The sequence below is a fragment of the Xiphophorus couchianus genome, chromosome 9, assembly GCF_001444195.1.
Source record: "Xiphophorus couchianus chromosome 9, X_couchianus-1.0, whole genome shotgun sequence".
Lineage (NCBI taxonomy): Eukaryota > Metazoa > Chordata > Actinopteri > Cyprinodontiformes > Poeciliidae > Xiphophorus > Xiphophorus couchianus.
This window is the reverse complement of record NC_040236.1, coordinates 11,202,461-11,220,923: the sequence shown is the minus strand read 5'-3', so window position 1 is coordinate 11,220,923 and position 18,463 is coordinate 11,202,461. Positions and strand designations below refer to the sequence as shown.

The 18,463-nt window shown below is 35.8% G+C and overlaps 4 protein-coding genes across 6 annotated transcripts; 1 reads left to right on the top strand and 3 right to left on the bottom strand.

The window, feature by feature from the left end:
• Window positions 1-283: 283 nt before the first annotated feature.
• LOC114150833 (deoxyribonuclease-2-alpha-like) lies at window positions 284-3,399 on the bottom strand. The gene is made up of 7 exons (XM_028027553.1): window positions 3,292-3,399; window positions 2,317-2,411; window positions 2,070-2,232; window positions 1,903-1,984; window positions 1,654-1,812; window positions 1,377-1,568; window positions 284-1,258 (listed from the first exon to the last, which is right to left on the bottom strand). The coding sequence occupies exons 1-7, from the start codon at window positions 3,301-3,303 to the stop codon at window positions 888-890; spliced, it is 1,074 nt and encodes a 357-aa protein (XP_027883354.1). The 5' UTR covers window positions 3,304-3,399; the 3' UTR covers window positions 284-887.
• Window positions 3,400-3,610: 211 nt separating this feature from the next.
• Window positions 3,611-9,257, bottom strand: dnase2b (deoxyribonuclease II beta). Its single transcript, XM_028027552.1, has 6 exons — window positions 8,987-9,257; window positions 8,685-8,859; window positions 8,191-8,269; window positions 7,401-7,562; window positions 5,241-5,438; window positions 3,611-4,948 (listed from the first exon to the last, which is right to left on the bottom strand). The coding sequence occupies exons 1-6, from the start codon at window positions 9,121-9,123 to the stop codon at window positions 4,614-4,616; spliced, it is 1,086 nt and encodes a 361-aa protein (XP_027883353.1). The 5' UTR covers window positions 9,124-9,257; the 3' UTR covers window positions 3,611-4,613.
• A 1,457-nt stretch (window positions 9,258-10,714) lies between these two features.
• Window positions 10,715-14,341, top strand: uox (urate oxidase). The gene is made up of 8 exons (XM_028027554.1): window positions 10,715-10,875; window positions 11,327-11,539; window positions 12,191-12,307; window positions 12,943-13,021; window positions 13,317-13,503; window positions 13,621-13,744; window positions 13,923-14,006; window positions 14,077-14,341. Exons 1-8 carry the CDS (start codon window positions 10,855-10,857, stop codon window positions 14,149-14,151), a joined length of 900 nt encoding a protein of 299 aa, XP_027883355.1. The 5' UTR covers window positions 10,715-10,854; the 3' UTR covers window positions 14,152-14,341.
• A 1,041-nt stretch (window positions 14,342-15,382) lies between these two features.
• On the bottom strand, window positions 15,383-18,461 carry samd13 (sterile alpha motif domain containing 13). 3 transcript variants are annotated; one of them, XM_028027555.1, is made up of 5 exons: window positions 18,262-18,461; window positions 17,768-17,882; window positions 16,606-16,648; window positions 16,392-16,503; window positions 15,383-16,307 (listed from the first exon to the last, which is right to left on the bottom strand). In XM_028027555.1, exons 2-5 carry the CDS (start codon window positions 17,793-17,795, stop codon window positions 16,164-16,166), a joined length of 327 nt encoding a protein of 108 aa, XP_027883356.1. In that variant the 5' UTR covers window positions 17,796-17,882; window positions 18,262-18,461; the 3' UTR covers window positions 15,383-16,163. The 3 variants fall into 3 exon arrangements, with proteins under 3 accessions (XP_027883356.1, XP_027883358.1, XP_027883357.1); XM_028027557.1 differs by lacking the exon at window positions 18,262-18,461 and adding an exon at window positions 17,151-17,199; XM_028027556.1 differs by lacking the exon at window positions 18,262-18,461 and having other exon boundaries at window positions 17,151-17,882.
• Between the last annotated feature and the right edge of the window lie 2 nt (window positions 18,462-18,463).

Here is an 18,463-nt window from a genome sequence, read left to right as displayed (position 1 = left end):
CTTTTAATGTCACAATTCAGACTTTCAAAATTATATACTGAGTTCCAAAATTATAGTGTCAGTTTTCAAGTCATAATTTTGACATGAAAATCATGATCAATCAATAAAAACCTCTTAATTCATGTATTTAAAGTAAGAATTCTGATCATTCTGATCTGTAATATAAACTCTTTCATATAATAGTTAATAACATATTTTTCTAAATGCAGCTGTACAACTATTATTTAAATGCAATCCCAAAACATCAAAATCACTTTTAAAAAAGTAGGTCCTCCATTATAAAGTCAATATCATACTTCCTTTAATATTATTGCTCTTAATTCTGCAGAGTTATTTTGGATCATGTTTAATGTTCTGCAATTAATTCTGGGCTTTAAATGATACAACATTACAGAACAAAAGCTTATTAAACACAGCATTTGAATGAGATACATGATATGTGATATATATATATTTATATATTTGCAATTAAAGTAGCAGGATGAAGTATCCAATCATCCTCCCTTTCATCTCCAGTTTGTCTATACATTATAACATAGTGTACAAATATCTTATTGCTTGTTATACACTAGAAAAAGACAAAACCATAATATTCATATAAATATATTAATAAATATTAAATTCTTAATAAGCATACATAAGTACCCTGTCATTATCCCCAAATTATATTTAGTAAAATCCATGTCTTTCTTCAGGCTCCCATTAATACAATTTCAAATTCTTCACACAAGCAGAAATACAAACAAGTCGTCCTTGTAAAAATTTAAATCGAAGTGATTTCTAAGTCTCTATTTGACACAAGTCACTATACAAGGGGATATAAGAAAATCCCCTGGTGTAACAATGCTCATTTGTGAAAAGCGGTTGATTTTCATGACTGTCAGCCTTTACAGTTCTCTCTTATGAGCCTTAGAATGAGACGTTTTACACGGTTCATAGTCTAAGATCAGTGACCTAAAAGCTTGTCCCACTCGTGGATCTTCAGTGCAGATTGCTCCTCCTCCTCTGCTCATCTGACTGACCTCCCTGTTCATATCAGAGATGCAGGTCCAGCCACCGTCTGAAGTCACACTCCACTTAGAGTGATCCACAGTGTCACTGACGGCCTTCCTCTTCTGCAGCTCCACTTCCTTCACGTTGTAGACATGATGATTGAGCCTTGAGCTGCAGTTGGAGGATAGAGGCTTACTCAGTTTCCCCCAGCTCTTCACAAAAAGGTTTTCGGACACTTTGTTCACTATGAGACCAGAGTAAAGGTCTAGGATGTAACAGAACATATATCATTATCAGTTTTAGACAACAAACTTCAGAAGTTTTCTTAATTAAAAAAACAACAATAAAAAAAAAACATTTTGTGGATCAGTGCCAAAACTTACCATCTTTAAATCGTGTGTATTTTGCAAAGCTGGTGAAAGTGCTCCCTGCTGCTGATTTCATCCTCTCCACACTAAACCAGGGCTTTTGTTTTGGGTAGCAGCTTCTCTGTGCAACACAACGGAGCTCCTCATGAAACGTTTTTGGAATTTCAGAGTCAAATGAATAGGCATGGATGTACATGAGCTGCAGTCCTGAGGATTTAAATGGCATAATTTAAAAGATACATATTTTTTTTTATCTAGTGTGCAACTCCAGGAAGCTTCTCCAGTAACTTACCTATTTCTTTAAACTGCTGGTAGGGGAAAGTAACACAAAGGAATGTTTGAGCATTTGCGTTTCCATTGCTTGGCCAGAACTCTGTACTGCGATATGTTGGAAATTTGGGGGTGCTGTGTGAAAGCCAAAGTCCAAAGTTGCGATCCAACATCACAACCCCTGAAGGAAATAAAATCAATGTGCAAACGATTTAATTTGACAGCCTACCTGTACTTTGTGTGCAATTTGGTCGAAAAGAATTGGACCCACCTTTACTGTGACCGAATGATGAAGGAGCAGAGTATGGATTTGGAGGCTGATCATTGTAGAGCATGTATCCAAACCCTTCAGTCTGACCATTAAAAAATAATAGAGAAATAAAACAATGTGCTTTCAAAGTTGATTTTATACCTTTTTTTTGTTTTATAAAATCTCACCTTTTTGGTGTAGAAGTCAAGAAGAGGTTTCAGTGTTTGTGCTAGAAAGCCAGTTTTACTGTCGATTTTCTCCTTGCTGAGTCTCCACCCACCGGTGCTCTCATCCATGTACAAATACATCTTTCCACCATCTTTCACATTAGGCAGTTTATACACAATATACCTAATGGCAAAGATGTGAATAGTTGATCATTTATTCAGTTTAAGCTCAATAGAGGTAAGAATATTGTCAGAAATCTTCACTGACCAGTCAACAGCCTCTCCTCTGTCATTCCTGCACTTCACATCTGAATAACACGCTTTAAAAAGAAGTCCAATACTGAGGAGGAATCCGATTAGAGCCTGAAACAATTAAAACAAACATAATTACAAAAAGGAAATACTTGGGCTTGATTACATAAACTCAGGGTTAGTTGTGGTAATTAAGCTGCTTACTAAGATGTAATATAGAAGTTTTCTTTAGAAGACACCACAACTTTTAAGACAGACACTGGATCAAACTTGTAGTCAAGATTTTATACACAAATTATGTGAAATCTTAGCATCTCAAACCTGACATTTTAACATTTAATTACTAGTCAAATGCACAGTTTTGACTGATATGATAAAATAGTATCTTAGCACCAGCAAGGTGATTCATAAAAGCGATTTTAACTGGAAACTTGGCATGAAGTAGATGATAAATTGAAAAGCCGATGCAGGGTGTTTTGCATAAATACCACAGTGCAACTGCTGAATAATAATTAAGGCTTTAACCACATCGTGTTAGAAGTCAATCTCTTTAGTTATTCCTTTGTTTATATGTTATCATAAGCAGTTATGGAGCAGCCTTTTGTAAATATGCAAGATTGTTGTTCTCATTACCTAAATTTGGGTTTAAAATATTTTAAGCATGTACTGGTTTCCTATAAAATGCACTTTCCGGACTAACAAAAATGAGTGATGCAACACAACTACTTCCCTTCACAAGAACAAGTCAAACCCACAGTTGAAATCTATTCAGAATATCAATGTATATATATATATATCATACTACTTTCACTTTCTGAGCTCTCATTCATTCACCAAATTTGCAAACAGTCCAAAAATATTAAGGGAATGGAGTAAAAACTATCCTTTGTGTCAAAGGTCTTTTCTTTATCTTAAATTATAGTATTTACTCTACTTCAAACAACTAATTTATGTTATTATTCTCTTTAAAATATTCGAACATATCACTTACGTGCGCTGTCATCTTCACTCGCCTTTAAACTGGATTACAAACCTGTTTGAAAAAGCGGCTGTGTCACATGTCAGCGTAAAAAGGAAACTCACACCCACATCTCGCCTTCATGATTCAGCTGCTTCCTTGTTGCTCAAACCAGAACAGTGAAAGAAACATTGTTACATTTATCCTTTAACAATCTGAATTGCTCCACACCTGCTGACACTTCCATTCTGTTTCAACATGTAGGAGCAAAGGTTGTTAGTGCAACTCACACTTAGCATCTTCTGAACATTCATACAGATTCACTATGTAGATAGAAAGCTGGAAAACACCATGATGGCACACAAAGATGGATGTTTTTATTTATTGTCTTCTCAACATGATACTTAACTGAAAAAAATAATTATTTCATGAGGACATATGAATGGCTGTATCAAATACAAATTCATATAATAGCAGTTTGTTTCAGTTTTTCTCAAGCAAAACATAATAAAACACAAATGCCTCCACTGTTTAACTGAATTCATGGTCAGTGCAGACGAGGAAATGCAATTCTCTGCTCGATGTTCAAAGCAACATGACGGCTTTACTACGTCCTACCACTGTGACCACTAGGAGGCACTATTTAACGCAAATAAAATAGAAACAAATGTTGAATGGGGACAGACTGGATTCAGTTACATGACGCAACTAATTCCTTCACGCTGGTTTTTACAGTATTATTAAAAAAAAAAATTCTTTTTGTTTTTTGCAGACCCATCGGCTCAGTTCCAGTGTCATGGAGTTTCAATTTGTCCTTAAAAAATAACGTTGATACAGAAAAGTTGTTTCCAGAGGGTGGTATCCTTTATAAAATAATTAAAAATTGCATAACCAACCAGTCTCTCTGTAACACAAGTAACTGGCCCCTAAACCTAATGACTGGTTGCGTTACCCTTGGCAGCAACATCTGCAATCGAGAACAGAGTTTGACAATGCCACAAAAATAAAAATAAAAACCTTTTTTGAGCCAATCAGATGAGGGCTTACTGCTGTGCTGTGTAGTAAAAAAAGTTTAAAAGTTTTTTTTTTTTTTTTTTAAACTAGAAGTGCAACTAAATGTAGAAATTTTAGCAAAGAGTGATTTCTTCAAATCATAGGGTTACCAAATCTCTACCACTATTATTTAAGGCTGTTGTACACAACTAAAGTGTTCCAATAATTGTGAAGGTCTCTGTGAGTTTGTCATTCAATTCAAGATCAGATTTTTAAAATCTAAAATTGTAAACTTCATGTTTAACTGAGTACATTGTAAATGAATTATGACTGAATAATCCTCAGTTATAATTCAGTCTTGTTTAGCAGCTAATGTACCAGTCCACTGCCTTTCTGAAGGCCTTGTAAATCACAGGGTTGTAGGAGCAGATCAGCCCTCCGCCACGTAACATCTGAGTCTTGACCCGGTTCAGATCCCCCAGGCAGACCACCTGGTCCTCATAAGCCTGTGACACACACCACTTTGAGTGGTCGTAATGAGATTCGAACTGGACCGATGGCGGAAGCACAGTCCTTTTGATGTTCATGGTGTGCCTCGGCAGTGAGCAGTTGGAGGGCAGCTCTCGACCTTGGGTCTGCCAAGTCTGCACCAGAAGATCAGCGCCCAGGACCTGAGCCACCCAGCCTGTGTAGATATCTGAAGGAAGGCCAGATAGAGAACTCAGGTCCATCAAGAATAAAAACACATCTTACAGAAGTATACACAGGTCAAAGAACATGTATTATCTATTCATGGTATTTAAATGCATGCTATCGTGGTATGCACAATGGCATATACGTATTTGAAGGATGGAATCACATTTAACACATACACCATCATCCTGGGATCTCGAGAAAACCATTGAGAACAAGAGACCAACTACTCTGGGCCTTCAAAGTAAGCAACTACATCTCTAAAGATCAAAATGTAAAAACTTAGAACTCCTTACCATCTACAAAGTGCTCAGATTTTGCAAAGCTGACAAATTTGTCCCCACTGACAGAAAACAGTGCCTTTACTCCCTTGTTGGCGGTCAGTGGCGATCTGGAGCCCTCACACAGCTGGAGGAGCTGCGGCAGGTCGGCCGAGAACGCAGTGGGAACAGAACAGTTGTAGAAACGTGGGTAAACATAGACGAGCTGCTGTGCTGCAGTAGAAAATAAAGGAAAAATAGACAGATGTAACTACGCATGAACAATCTTTTTCACAACGTAAATAGGATTTGAAATGTATAAAGGCCTAACTTTATACATTAACTCAAAAATGTACCCACACTGATTAAAATTCTAGGTTTTTGAGACTTGAAAATCTGAGAATTTTCTAAATTTAAATTGTTTTTTAAAATTCTTTAATGGGAAATATATCCTGTAAAATTCAGCTTGAAAACAAACAAAAACAAAATGGTTAGAATGAACATGTAAAAAATAGAAAAGGTGCAATAACTTGATTCCCAAAGTGTGCACGTTTCACTACTTGAATCAATGACATTTACAAACCCTAATTTCAGTGTATTTAAATTAATATTTGAACTAGAAGTGATAGTAGCAGTTCAAAGTCTTCCTGACAAGTGTGTTTTCTGCATGCATGTAAATTCTTAAATATGCAGTCATACAGTTAAATTAGGATAAATTAGGATTAGGATATTGCTTCTGTAACTTTGTTCACTTAGATATAAATTTATTACACAATCAATTTTGACACAATTCAAGTCTTTGTTTCTCTTAATAATGAGGACATTTTGTACACAGAGTAAACAGAAGATTTAGAATAAAATTATTAAATTAAAACAATAAAAACAACACTTTTAATACAGGAAAAATGGGCTGAATAAAAAGTATGTTTTATACCTAAAGGTTATTGTTTTTAAAATATACTTTTAAAAAACAAGCATCAGGCTGCACAGTGGCGCAGTTGGTAGCACTGTTGCCTTGCAGCAAGAAGGTCCTGGGTTCGATTCCCGGCCGGGGTCTTTCTGCATGGAGTTTGCATGTTCTCCCTGTGCATGCGTGGGTTCTCTCCGGGTACTCCGGCTTCCTCCCACAGTCCAAAAACATGACTGTTAGGTTAATTGGTCTATCTAAATTCTCCCTAGGGGTGTGTGTGTGAATGGTTGTTTGTCCTGTATGTCTTTGTGTTGCCCTGCGACAGACTGGCGACCTGTCCAGGGTGAACCCCGCCTCCCGCCTGGAACGTAGCTGGAGATGGGCACCAGCAACCCTCCCGACCCCATTAGGGACAAAGGGTGAACAGAAAATGGATGGATGGATGAAAAACAAGCATCAATAAAACATGTCATTCACTGAATATGCCTCTCCTGATAGTTATAAAACACAACATATAATCTTGTAATTTATTATACTTAAATTTTGTTCATACTTAAATTATGTTTTACGGATGGGTAAAAAAAATAAAAAAAATCCAAATAAGTGGACATAAGTTTTGCCTGGACTGATTGTTTTCCCAGCAGAAAAAGAGAGTTGACCAGATTTTAAAAAGGTATTTGAGAGGCTGGTACTGTTTTATTTGGCTTCAGGATTTACTTCTACAAACATAGCTACAATTTTAAGGAAGAAAGAAGTTGAAGTGGAATCAGAAAAATAACTGCTAAAGGAAATGAAGCAAAAGTGAAAACAAATATGTATCTCTATTTGTACATACATTTTTAAAATAATTTTTTAATAATGATTCCACATAATTAGGTTACTCTCCTTAACATTTCTTTTGTACATGTCAGGTTTATAGATTTGCTGCACACACCTTTTGGTACAAAGCCTAAAGCAGATGTTGCATTTAAGGGCTGGGGAAAAGGTGGTTTATCTGAGATTTACGTGGCATTTGTACGTTTAATTAGTCAGTCAGAAAGTCATTTTTCTTTGTTCCAGCTTTAACTCAGTGCAGCCTTGAGTTCTGAACATATCAAAAAGGGTTGAGAAAAATAATAAAGGAATATCTTGGCTTGTTTTATTTCTACATTAATTTTTATGAAAAACAGGGTCAACATGCTTAATAATTTATACAGCAGACTTTGTGGCGCGCACACCCCCACCCCCACATGCCCACACACACTATAAGCAGTCAGGACTGGTTGCTTCATGACGCACTCACTCACCTATACTGAGAAACTGCGAATACTGGTAGGTCACACACAGGGCAGTCTGGCCATTGTGTTTGCCAGAGGAGGGGTACTGGTAGCCTTGCTCAGGGAACGAGGGGAAATGGGGAACGGTGTGGGACAGCCAGAAACCTTGAGAATGGTCAAAGAGCAGAACCCCTGCAGAATGCATGAAAGCACACACTTGAGCAAGCAAGAAAGCACATCTATGCTCACACACATGCAAACAGGCACGAAGACTGCAAAAACCTTTCCACCAAAGTTGTGTCAGAGTGTTACAGAGGTCAGAGTAAACAGTATCAGGCTGTTGCTCTTTGGACATTTCCTCTCACATTGATCTGTCTTCAGTGCTAAATCACAACATTTTACTGCTGAACTGCTGGTTTGTTAACTAGGAAACTAGTTAATAAACTATATTGTATTTCTGTTTAAGCTAAAATACTGTGCATTGTTCCTACTAACTACTGCTGTTATGGTAGCAATGCCATAAATGTTTGTTTTTTTTATTTATTTACTTTTTTTTTTTTTTTTTTACTGTGTTACCATTTACAAACCCCTCACAAAAACAGAGACTCAAAACAAACATAAAGCGAAGCTAATTAATTAAATAAACACTACAGATTCCTTAATGTTGCACATTTTACATTGCAGTCAAAAAAGTTCAGTTCTTTCACAGAAAAAAAACAATGTTTCAGGACATGAAGAATATATTCAAAGATCCAAACCACTGTTAAATACTTTTATGGTCAAAACAAGTATAATTGTAATTATTTCGAATTAACTGTACCTTTAGTGTGTCCATAAGTGCGTATGTATTTCTGGTGTGGTGCACCGTCATTGTAGAGTGCATACACAGAGCTGTTTGACTGAAAGAGAAACTAGTTTAATACTTACAGTGTTGTACGTACTGTGAATACATACTTGCCAGCTTGTAAATTTTCTTTTGTTTTCACTTTATGTGTTTACTTTACACAATATGAAAATGGCACAGAAACAAAAGGAAACAGGCAGCAAATACCCCTTTACAGAATCTGAGGAGATAATGCACTTTTCCAAGCATTTGTCTCTGACATTGTTTAGGATGTTTTGAAAAATCAATAATAAAAATGTATTCATGCATATTAATATTTTTGTTGATGGATTAAATAGGTACGCTTGTGTTCTTTTTGGAAAAGATTATCAATATTTATCCCTTTTTTATGATTATACAGCTGATGTGTCAAACTTATTTCACAAGTATACAATTAGGACTTTGACAATCTGACATCCGGCAGATCTCACCATGTAGACCTTTCCCTTGTACAGTTGATTCAGAGTGTTGGCCATGGCTCCTTGGGTTGTGTTAACCATAAATTTACTCCTCTTCCAGCTACCAGCTGCTGAGTCCAGGTACATGTACTCCACGCCACTGCCAACCTCCCCAATCCTGAACTTGGGCAGTTTGTAGATGATAAACCTGGAAAAAAACAGATCGAAACATAGATTAGGAAAATATTGGGGATCATCTTATTCACCTTTTTGTTGCTCAGTATCAGCGACCACCACACAACAAAAGGATTATGAAAAATGTGACCTCAACTCACCAGTCAACAGCTTCACCAGCTTCGTTTCTGCAGGAAATGTCACTTCTGCCAACTGTGAAACACAACAATACGACAGTAATGTGGAAGCAGGGGACGAGTTGAGAGGCCATCCTCGGCAGACTAGTTGAAAATAACATGGCTAAACGTGGATTTAAAAAAATGTCTGAAGCCTGTTTGGAGGCTGTGAGCTGTATGACAGAGTTTTTGAAAGTAAAGAAAGCACAGCTGCAACGATATGCAAAAAAAGGAAGTCATAAGGTGCGGTCACATGATAGGGGAAAATGAAAGTTCTGTGTAAGGAAATAAATTGTTTTTAAAATGTTTTTTGAAATGGGTTTAGTATTTTTAGGGACATCTACCAAGCAAAGTTTTTCTTTCTTCTTCTTTTCTTTTTTTTTAAAATTAAACTTCACTAGAGTTCTTTACATTTAAAGTGTTGGACCAGTTCACACCTGATCATCTTTTATTTTTAGCAACCAGGCTGCTGATTAGTGAAGTACAGAACATTGGGTTAAAAAAAGACCCCACCTGAGGGAAAGTTGTTAACCTTCGTTTCACTTATTGAGGCTGAGAAACAACAGTAGATCTTATATGGAACTGAAAGTTTCTTTTTCAAAGACAATTATCGAAAGTTTCAGTGTTTGATTTATAATTAGACAACTTACAGCCAAAGTGAACAAATCAGTTCTGTAAGTAAATGTTGTGGGGCAGAACTGAGTTCATTTTAATTAGTACCATACACTCTAACGCGGTACTAGTACATAGGATACAAATCGTGTGCTGTCCAGAGATTTTGAAGCTATTGCTAATTTTCAAATATAACCAACATAATAATATTTAAGTTACCAACTCTCTAAAACTACATTAGTCTATGAAAAGGCAAATATACATTGTCAATACAATACATTTAAAGCAGTAAACGCAATTATACAGCCAACCAAGAAAAGAAACAGTAAAACATAATTTTCCATATCAAATGTGACCTGCCTCAGGAATCACAGAGCTAACAGGTGCAACATTGTTAGAATAGTAAAGTTTCCACATTTATTGTATAATTTACACTTCACTTACACTAAAGTACTATAAAAATTGAACTTTTTTAAAATCATTATTGTTTCAGAAAAAAACTATATATTTTTGGCTCCACATCTAAAAAGATTCATCTTTTAGCATATTTTAAGCAGTAATATTTAAATATATATATATAAGTAAAAATGCCATTACAAAGATCATTACCAACATGTGATGAGAGTAAAAAGTAATCGCATATTCAAAGAAAAATAATAATAAAAAAGGTCTTCATTTAGGAGTTAATGCACAATAATTAAGATTAATTTAATAATAATAATAAAAAAGTCAGTGTAGCTTCTTGGTCAGCAAAGCCTCTTCTCCAGCCTGTGTACTGTCTCCATGGTAACAGACAACCGCTATGGACAAACAATAGATGTAATCTCCATTACATTGAAGTTACTGCTTCAGGTTTTACCTCTTATAATCAACACAACATCAGAATATGGGGTTTGCAGCAAAACCACTACTTTGCAGTCTGGATGGAAGGATGTCAGCTAGCAGGCAGCTAGCCCACCCAGATAAGCCACTGCACATAACAGAGAGGAAAGTTCAGTTAGGAAATAAGGAGATCAATACAAAATAAGGGAGCCTCTATGTGCAAGGGTGACGGGGTGTGTGTGCAATGGCGCACATGTAAAATATGACAAAATCCATCTAGAACTCCCAATAGTGTGAGTACAAAGAAGGTAACACCCCCTCAACAAAACGTAGCTATATTGGAAAGAGGGTTTTTTTTTTTGCAGGGTTTGGAGTCAGACAAGGTCAGAAACGCAGCAGGTGGAAGAGAACAAAGCAACATGGCATATGCTGGAAATCAGGTAATCATTTCAGAGGAGGAAAATAGGAATATTTTTGTAAATTACATAACGTAATTATTCTCTTGGTGTAAAAATAAACAATTTTAACAGTGAAGGTAAAATCATGTTTGGGGCCAGTGACCACAAGGTTAAACCATAACCTGCAACTTTTAGACCTATGAAGCAATGTCAAACTTTTATGGTCGAGAAATGTATTATGGTACTTCTTAACTACTATTAAATAGTTACAACCTTACAAAAACATGAGAAACACAAGTAAATTTGTCAATGCGCAAAAGTAAGGTGCAAACTTTTGTCAATATCTCCACAAACAAGTCTACAATTTAGGCACAAATTAAAGCTTTAAGATGAAAATAATCAGGTTGGACATTAAATAGCATGAGAATGAGACATATAGCATTGTATATTTCCAGATTTGGATGAAAATATCAAGTCTGTTCCATTCATGCAGAATGTGGAGTTTGTGCGGACAGGCTACGGCAAAAATGCAGTGAGGGTGATGGTCATCAAGAGACAGGGGAGCCACCACTACCTTATTGAGCTGAAGGCTAACGTGGAGATAACACTCAAGTCACGCAAGGACTATCTGACCGGAGACAACTCAGACATCATTCCCACCGACACCATCAAGAACACTGTCCACGCCCTGGCCAAAATCAAAGGGGTGAGTTACAGCTTCACTGTACTTCTCAATACATTTCAAGATATAAACTCGCAGATTTTCAAAATAGCTTCTAAATTACATTTCTGCTATGTTAAAAATTATATTTTCTTGATTTTGGTTTGATTTCTGAGAGGCTGCCTTCATGCAGATTATGCTGCTTATCTAATTTTCTTGGCATTAGCAGAATATGTGTTATTTTTAAGACAGAGACAGGAATGTTAAAGAATTCATGTTTAAAATGTTGAAGGGAGAGTCACCGAATACCTTAGGTCATGGTAAAGGGTATTCTGCAAGTGAGTTCATAGCCAATAGGATGCTTAACACAGCATGTTGGGTTTACTCCGTCCAAAGGGGAGATTATTCTTTGTAATGTTTTTTTGGTGGTTTTGTGCAGCTAAGCAGAAATCTAAAGAAGAGAGATTTCTTTTTTTTAAAGGCTGACTGCTTCATAGTGAATACATAAAAATTTCAGTGAAGATAAAAATGATAATCACTGTCATAGTCAATGAAACTATAAATCTACAATTTTTCTGTCCTCCACTAAGCTATATTGTGATAATAGCAGCTTTTCAGCTTCACTTTGTATGCATTTTATGTCTCCTGTTGGAGATAAAACTAACTATTCAGACTCTTTTTTTTCTATTTGTTAAGGTAAATACTATTGAGCAATTTTCTCTGGATCTCTGCCATCATTTCCTGACCTCTTTCAACCATGTGCTGAGGGCCAAGGTTTACATGGAGGAGGCGCCCTGGAGAAGACTGGAGAAGGTAAACCCCATAATCCAGTCCCTCGACCTGGACAAAATATAAGTTTTAGCTTGTTTTCTGGCTGCTATTTTACTAGCATCACAACTAAAAAAGTACAATAACTCTCAAAAGTCTAATTACCCCTGTTAAAATCCAGGTTTTTCATTATGTAAAATGTTTTGCATCTATACTGTGACAAATATTTTATGCAATTGTGTAAAAAAGATAAATTAAAAAATGTGTACACACCTTTTCACTAATACTTTGTTGGGGTACCTTCTGATTAATTTTCAGCATCCAGTCAGCCTGAGTTCTCCGCCATCAATTGAATCTGATTAACTTGCAATGATATTCAGCTGGATTTGTATCCCTCAGCTAAATCAAACATCTGTAGAGATGTGTGACACTGGTCTCCCATCAACAAACCTTGAAAGCTGCTTCAAAACAGTATTAGTTCAAGTGTGTGCAAGTTTAAGTACCGTTTTCATTTTGCTCTTTTGAAAAGATCTATTTGTGTTTTGGTTAATCCAGAAAAAATGTCACACAAGATTTGAAAAAAAAATCTTGTTTCCACTGTACCAACCTCTGAAGTATTCAAATAATTAAGATTAAAGCGCCAATTATTAGACACAATCACTCTCTTTTTCTTTTTCCAGAACGGTGTTGGACATGTTCATGCTTTCATCTACAGCCCAGAGGCTTGTCGCTTCTGTGATGTTGAACAGAACCTCAACGGTAATCACTGAAAATATGTTTGCATGTTTTTATTTAAAGGTGCTTAGTGTTTTGGTGGCTAAGGTGGGAGACATCTCTTTTTATATCTAGAGTCAACTTTGTTAGCATGGATAATGACACAAAATAGATACAATGATCTTATTAGGTCTAGTATATTATTATTTTACCTCTTGTAAAACTGTTGATGTATATCTACAGCTATTATCCATTCTTACAAATGCTTGGGACAAACTCCATTTCCATCAAAACATCTAAAATGTTTTGTGCTTTTTCACCAACTCTGTTCTGCACACAGGTATTCCAGTGGTTCACAGTGGAGTGAAGGACATGAAGGTGCTAAAAACCACTCAGTCTGGCTTTGAGGGCTTTTTCCGAGATCGTTTCACAACACTGCAAGACACCAAGGACAGGGTTTTCTGCACCACCGTTTACTCTAGGTGGCGCTACAACAAGGTCCAGAACGTTGACTTTGATGCTGCATGGTAATTATCTTAGTTTTTGTGTGGGATCAATCTGGAAGTGCCGGGGAAAACACATAACAAAGATGATTTTTCAACTCAAAAAGATAAATCCTAAAAGGAAACGTCTGTCATTTGTAGGAAGTGTGTGAGAGACACAATTATTGAGAAATTTGCTGGCCCCTACGCTCGAGGAGAGTTTTCACCATCTGTGCAAAAGACCCTTTATGAAACACAAGTTCTGGCCCTGGACAGGGTTCCTGAGGTGAGCCCTTCACTTCAGACACTAATGGCTGTGCAATCTGTTGTAACTGTCTTGCATAATTTAAGATACACATGATTAGTGCATGAAGTGGATTTTGTTTTCAAAATATTCTTATGTGTGGGACCTTACCAGAAACAATATGTAGCATAAAATTGAACACAAGAAATGCTCTTCTTAGGTGGAGGAAATCGAGATTGTCATGCCCAACCAGCATTACTTCACCATAGACATGACAAAAATGGGTCTAAACAACAAAGATGAGGTAAATACTATCATTGCTTACAATATCAAACCTTATTTGATTGATAACATATCTTTTTGTTTTCAATCAGGTGTTTCTTCCTCTGGATAATCCCTCTGGAAACATCACAGGAACAGTGTGTCGTAAGCAGAGAGCCAGACTTTAAAAGGGAAAGCCCAACCTGAAGACACTGCTGCTGGTTTCAGTATCAACCTGTTGATCCAACTAATAGAAAATCTGATAATATATCCAACAATGTCCCTTAAGATGTAAATACATTTGCTTCTGACTCTGAATGTGTAACACCGACCAGCCGAAAACATATGAAAAATAAAAAATAATTACAGCCACTTTCACTGGGAATTTCTTTTGATTTGCAATAATGTTTTGCATCAAGGTCTCTTTGGCTGTTCTCTGAAGAAGTAATACGTGACATGAATTACATGCATAGAGAAATGTAAATATGACTATATTTAATACAATTGGTGAAAAGACCTAATTGTTTTGCTTTTACCAGGGAGTCTATTGACATGTTTTTACAATTTTCTTTTGTGTTTCAGTGCACATTTCTCTGATTAATAATTTTAAGAAGCTTATTTTTAAACACATTTTCTGGTAAAAAAAAAAGTTTGATGACATCCCTAGGGTTCCTTCACAACATCTCAGTTATTAGCTCAGTTTTAGCAGTCTCATCAGTCTGCTAAATGTCAGTAAAACACAGCAATAAAAAAACCCAAAACAAAACAATAACATTAGCTGTAATTTTTAGTATTTTATGTTTCAGGACATGCAAACAAGGTTTTGGTCTTCAAATGTTTCTAAAATTATTTAAATTTAACCTTAAGTGTACAAAAAGACAAAACAGATTCCACATTATCTTATGTGGATAAGATAATGTGGATAAGATTATCATTTTTGTCTTAAACAAAAATGAAGTCAAAATGGAAAAATGGTTTACCGAAATTTTGAAAGATATATTCCAACAGTTTCTAGAGTCAAAGTAATTTTCTTTAACTTTATTAACTTCTTGTACCTGTGTAGACATTTTGCCACATTATTCTTCATATTGCATGGTTTCTTGAGGTTTGCTAGCATTTTTTATTTACTCCCCTAAGCCATTTCATCTGCCCCCCCCTGCAGAGGGTTAGAGTAAAACTTTACCAACAGATATTTATATGCATTATTACTTTATTTATTTATCACTGAGGGTACCACTGCAATTTTGTTATGTTCTAGAAACAAAGACCAAACATTATGTTTCATATCTCTAATGTCCCCCTACATCATCTGAAATGGTCTGAAATTTGAGTGGGTCTGTAAAAGAGGTAAATAATGTGTTGTTAGCTAACTATGTGATGTGCAAAATTAAACTAAAAGAGTCAAGAAAGTCAAACTGATGTTCTTTGGTGAAAAAAAGCACCATTTATCAATTTCAGACTCAAGATATTCAAACTCCAGTGTTGCACTTAAACATGGGTCATGAACACTTCAATACAGCTGTCCAGGTGACAGAGCTGAAAGCACCACAGGTAGGTACGTAATAAGAATATATACACAAAGATTTTCATACGAAGAGCCTCAAGTCTAAATAAAGTTGGTTTAAAGAAACAAAGAGGCTTTAGATAAAAGTCCTGGAAAACAAAGTGATTAATTGTTACATGCTCTGAACAAATCATGGACTCTGATGTGCAGTTTAAAACATAAAAACTAAATTCAGGGAAACACAATGGGATCATAATAATTTTCTGCACGTATCAAAGTGTTCAAATATAACAGAACATACATCCTTGTCAACTATATATCTTCTTATTTACAAATATTTAAAAAACCCATTGTGGTTTCATTTACTTTGCACACACATTCACCACACAAACACACAAATCTAACCTTCAGAATACTCACTCTTAATCTCTTTTCTTAAATAAAACACAAAAATACATATCTAAAGCAGCAGAAATAAGAATGGCTGAAGGGGTAAACAGCTGAGTGGATGCAGTGTGCAGACCAGGGTTTTGGGATCCACGCTTATTAAAACAAAAACAAAACAAAAAAAACCATACAGCATTCAAAACTTGTCAAGGTGCCTCTGTTGGCAGAAGAGTCTTTGTGAAGCCGCAGCTAACCTGTAGTCTCCTGACATGATTGTCGCTGAGGTGGGTGGCAGGACATTTGGCCGTGCTACGACGCGTTGCTCTTCAGGTGCTGCGTTTGCAGCGGCTTCACATGGTACTCATAGATTTTCAACGCGGGGCCGAGTTTTATCGACAGTCCTGTTAGGACGTCGTTACGCGTCATCAGCAGCAAAGACTTGCCGTCAATTTCCTGTCAGACCAAAAGAGAAATTCTATATTTGGATGCTTTGACATCTGCAAGTTGACATGGAGTACGATAGACGGAAAATCTAACCTGATCTTGGAAAGCTGTAGCTTGCTCTTCAAACCCTGTTGCCTTGAAATAATTGACAACGTCAGCAACTCCCCAGTTGGAAGGGTCTGGCAGCTGACCGTTCTCCACCGGGCTGTGGGATAAAAGTTACTTGACTCAGACTAAACTGTGACAACAGTCGAAAAAAAACCATGCAATCAAGTAAATTGATTTATCGGCTAATTTTGAATGATACCTTTTGGTGTCAACTGAACCATTTGCCTTGTCCTCCATACTGGCTGTTGAAAAAATTATAAAGGCAAGCATATGCAATTATTCTAACAATCTCGTTATCGATTCAGTTCAAATAAAATGATAATTTGAGGTCAGAAAATTAACTATCCACACTTAAAATAAAAATAATAATAAAAAAAACAACAACCAAGAATGTTTTCTGAAATGAGCTGCTTTTTCATCTTAGGCATCTGATGAAAAAAACCCAACATATTTTTACAAATGAGACAAAAAACAGTTAAAGTCCTAAAGATTAAAAAAATAATTCAGTAGTCAGAATGTTTCTAACTACATATTTTTTTCTATTCTTCAAAAACTTTGCATTAGAACCATGTTTGATCAATAGAAATATTCAAAATTCTTATAATATATGGCAATTATAACATATTGCAACACCTAGTAGGATAAAGCAGGATTAAGTTAATAATTTTAAGATACTAATAAAATGCCATCATGTATTTGCCAAATGAGTTCTATTTTAAACTAAATAAATTCAAATTTCCTTACAATTACTGCCCCTTGTGGTATCCTTCACTTGGCTGAAAAGAGCAGCTACCTATTGGCATGTCAGATATGGAAAAAAAAAGAAAGAAAAAATCCAGTATGGAAAACTGAGGAGCAACTACATCTAACTATAGACTTCAGTTTGAACCTTACAGATAATTCAGTTTAACAATATTATACTTCTCAAACAAAAACAAAAACTAAACAGGTAAAAGAAAAGCTTGACAAGCGATTCTCTACAACACAATAAATATAAAACGCACATACCTATAATATCTAAAAACCGTTTGCTTATGTCTTATGTGATATACATGTAGAAAAAAGATTTTATTTTTGATTAAATAACATTTTGCAACCAAAAATGAAATGTTGCTCCATTGGTGGAAAGAAAATATAAAAATCTAAAGTTTAACTGATTTCACAGTAAAATTTAAACTCCTATCTAAGCAGATAGGAGTTTTAATGTATTTCACATCTCTTTTATTACATTCTAATAGACTTTGAGCACGACATTGCGACCAATTACCTAATTTCCACATTATGATTCCCCATAACACCTTATAGTTTAGCAAATAAATTAAAAGTTTAAGTACACACAAACTGAATGAAACGAGTCTTACATTCTGTTACGTTGCAGTAATTTTTCATTAGATGTCTCCTGCGAGAGAAACTCAGTGTGTTGGCAGTTCAAACACCATCATCGTTTGTCTTTCCGACATTCACTGGATGTCTCTGCTGAAAAAACACAACACCACAGCAGAATGGGGAAAGCCGTGAGTAAAGCAGCTTAATTAACTAAAACTAGCGCCGTTTATCATAAACACAAGTCGGAGTAAAAACTGTGATGTGTAAAAATTGACGACGTAAAACTCACGTTGTTAGCGGAATTAAAACCAGAAAAAAAAATCGACGCACAAAAAAAAAACACAACTGACCCCACCACAACTATAATTCGGTGGGAAAAAATATTACAAATTCAAGAAAATAAAATATGTGGTTATTCTAAACGACGAGTAGATATTTAATCGCACCCTCTCCGTGTTTTGTAATAACCCTAACGTTAAGCTAAGAGGGATAGTTAGCCTCGTTTGCTAATACCAAATTTAACAGTTACCTTGTTTTAGGAGATTCGGGCTTGACAACAGCTGCTCGTCCAAGTCAAAAATTGTTATTCAACAGACAAAAAGTTTTATAAGCTGTAGTATTTTTACCGGTTAATAAACTGCGGTGTTTATTTGATAAAATCAAATTATATTCAAGTAAGCCAACAAGCTTCTTCGCTTTCGTTTCCTTCGCCCACAACGTCACGGAATCAT

Bases quoted from the DNA above. Each gene is read 5' to 3' on its own strand.
- uox (XM_028027554.1), top strand. From the start codon at position 10,855: ATGGCATATGCTGGAAATCAG. The intron at 13,022-13,316 runs GTAATCACTGAA...TTCTGCACACAG, and splicing joins TGTTGAACAGAACCTCAACG to GTATTCCAGTGGTTCACAGT. The intron at 14,007-14,076 runs GTAAATACTATC...GTTTTCAATCAG, and splicing joins GTCTAAACAACAAAGATGAG to GTGTTTCTTCCTCTGGATAA.
- dnase2b (XM_028027552.1), bottom strand. From the start codon at position 9,123: ATGTTATTTTCAACTAGTCTGCCGAGGATGGCCTCTCAACTCGTCCCC. The intron at 8,860-8,986 runs GTGAGTTGAGGT...GTTTTTTTCCAG, and splicing joins GCTGGTGAAGCTGTTGACTG to GTTTATCATCTACAAACTGC. The intron at 4,949-5,240 runs GTAAGGAGTTCT...GCCTTCCTTCAG, and splicing joins ATCTGAGCACTTTGTAGATG to ATATCTACACAGGCTGGGTG.
- LOC114150833 (XM_028027553.1), bottom strand. The intron at 1,985-2,069 runs GTGAGATTTTAT...TTTAATGGTCAG, and splicing joins TTGACTTCTACACCAAAAAG to ACTGAAGGGTTTGGATACAT. The intron at 1,569-1,653 runs GTAAGTTACTGG...TTAAATCCTCAG, and splicing joins CCAGCAGTTTAAAGAAATAG to GACTGCAGCTCATGTACATC.
- samd13 (XM_028027555.1), bottom strand. From the start codon at position 17,795: ATGAAAAATTACTGCAACGTAACAGAAT. The intron at 16,649-17,767 runs GTAAGACTCGTT...TTTTTTCAACAG, and splicing joins TTACTGCAACGTAACAGAAT to CCAGTATGGAGGACAAGGCA. The intron at 16,308-16,391 runs GTTAGATTTTCC...TTGGTCTGACAG, and splicing joins CTACAGCTTTCCAAGATCAG to GAAATTGACGGCAAGTCTTT.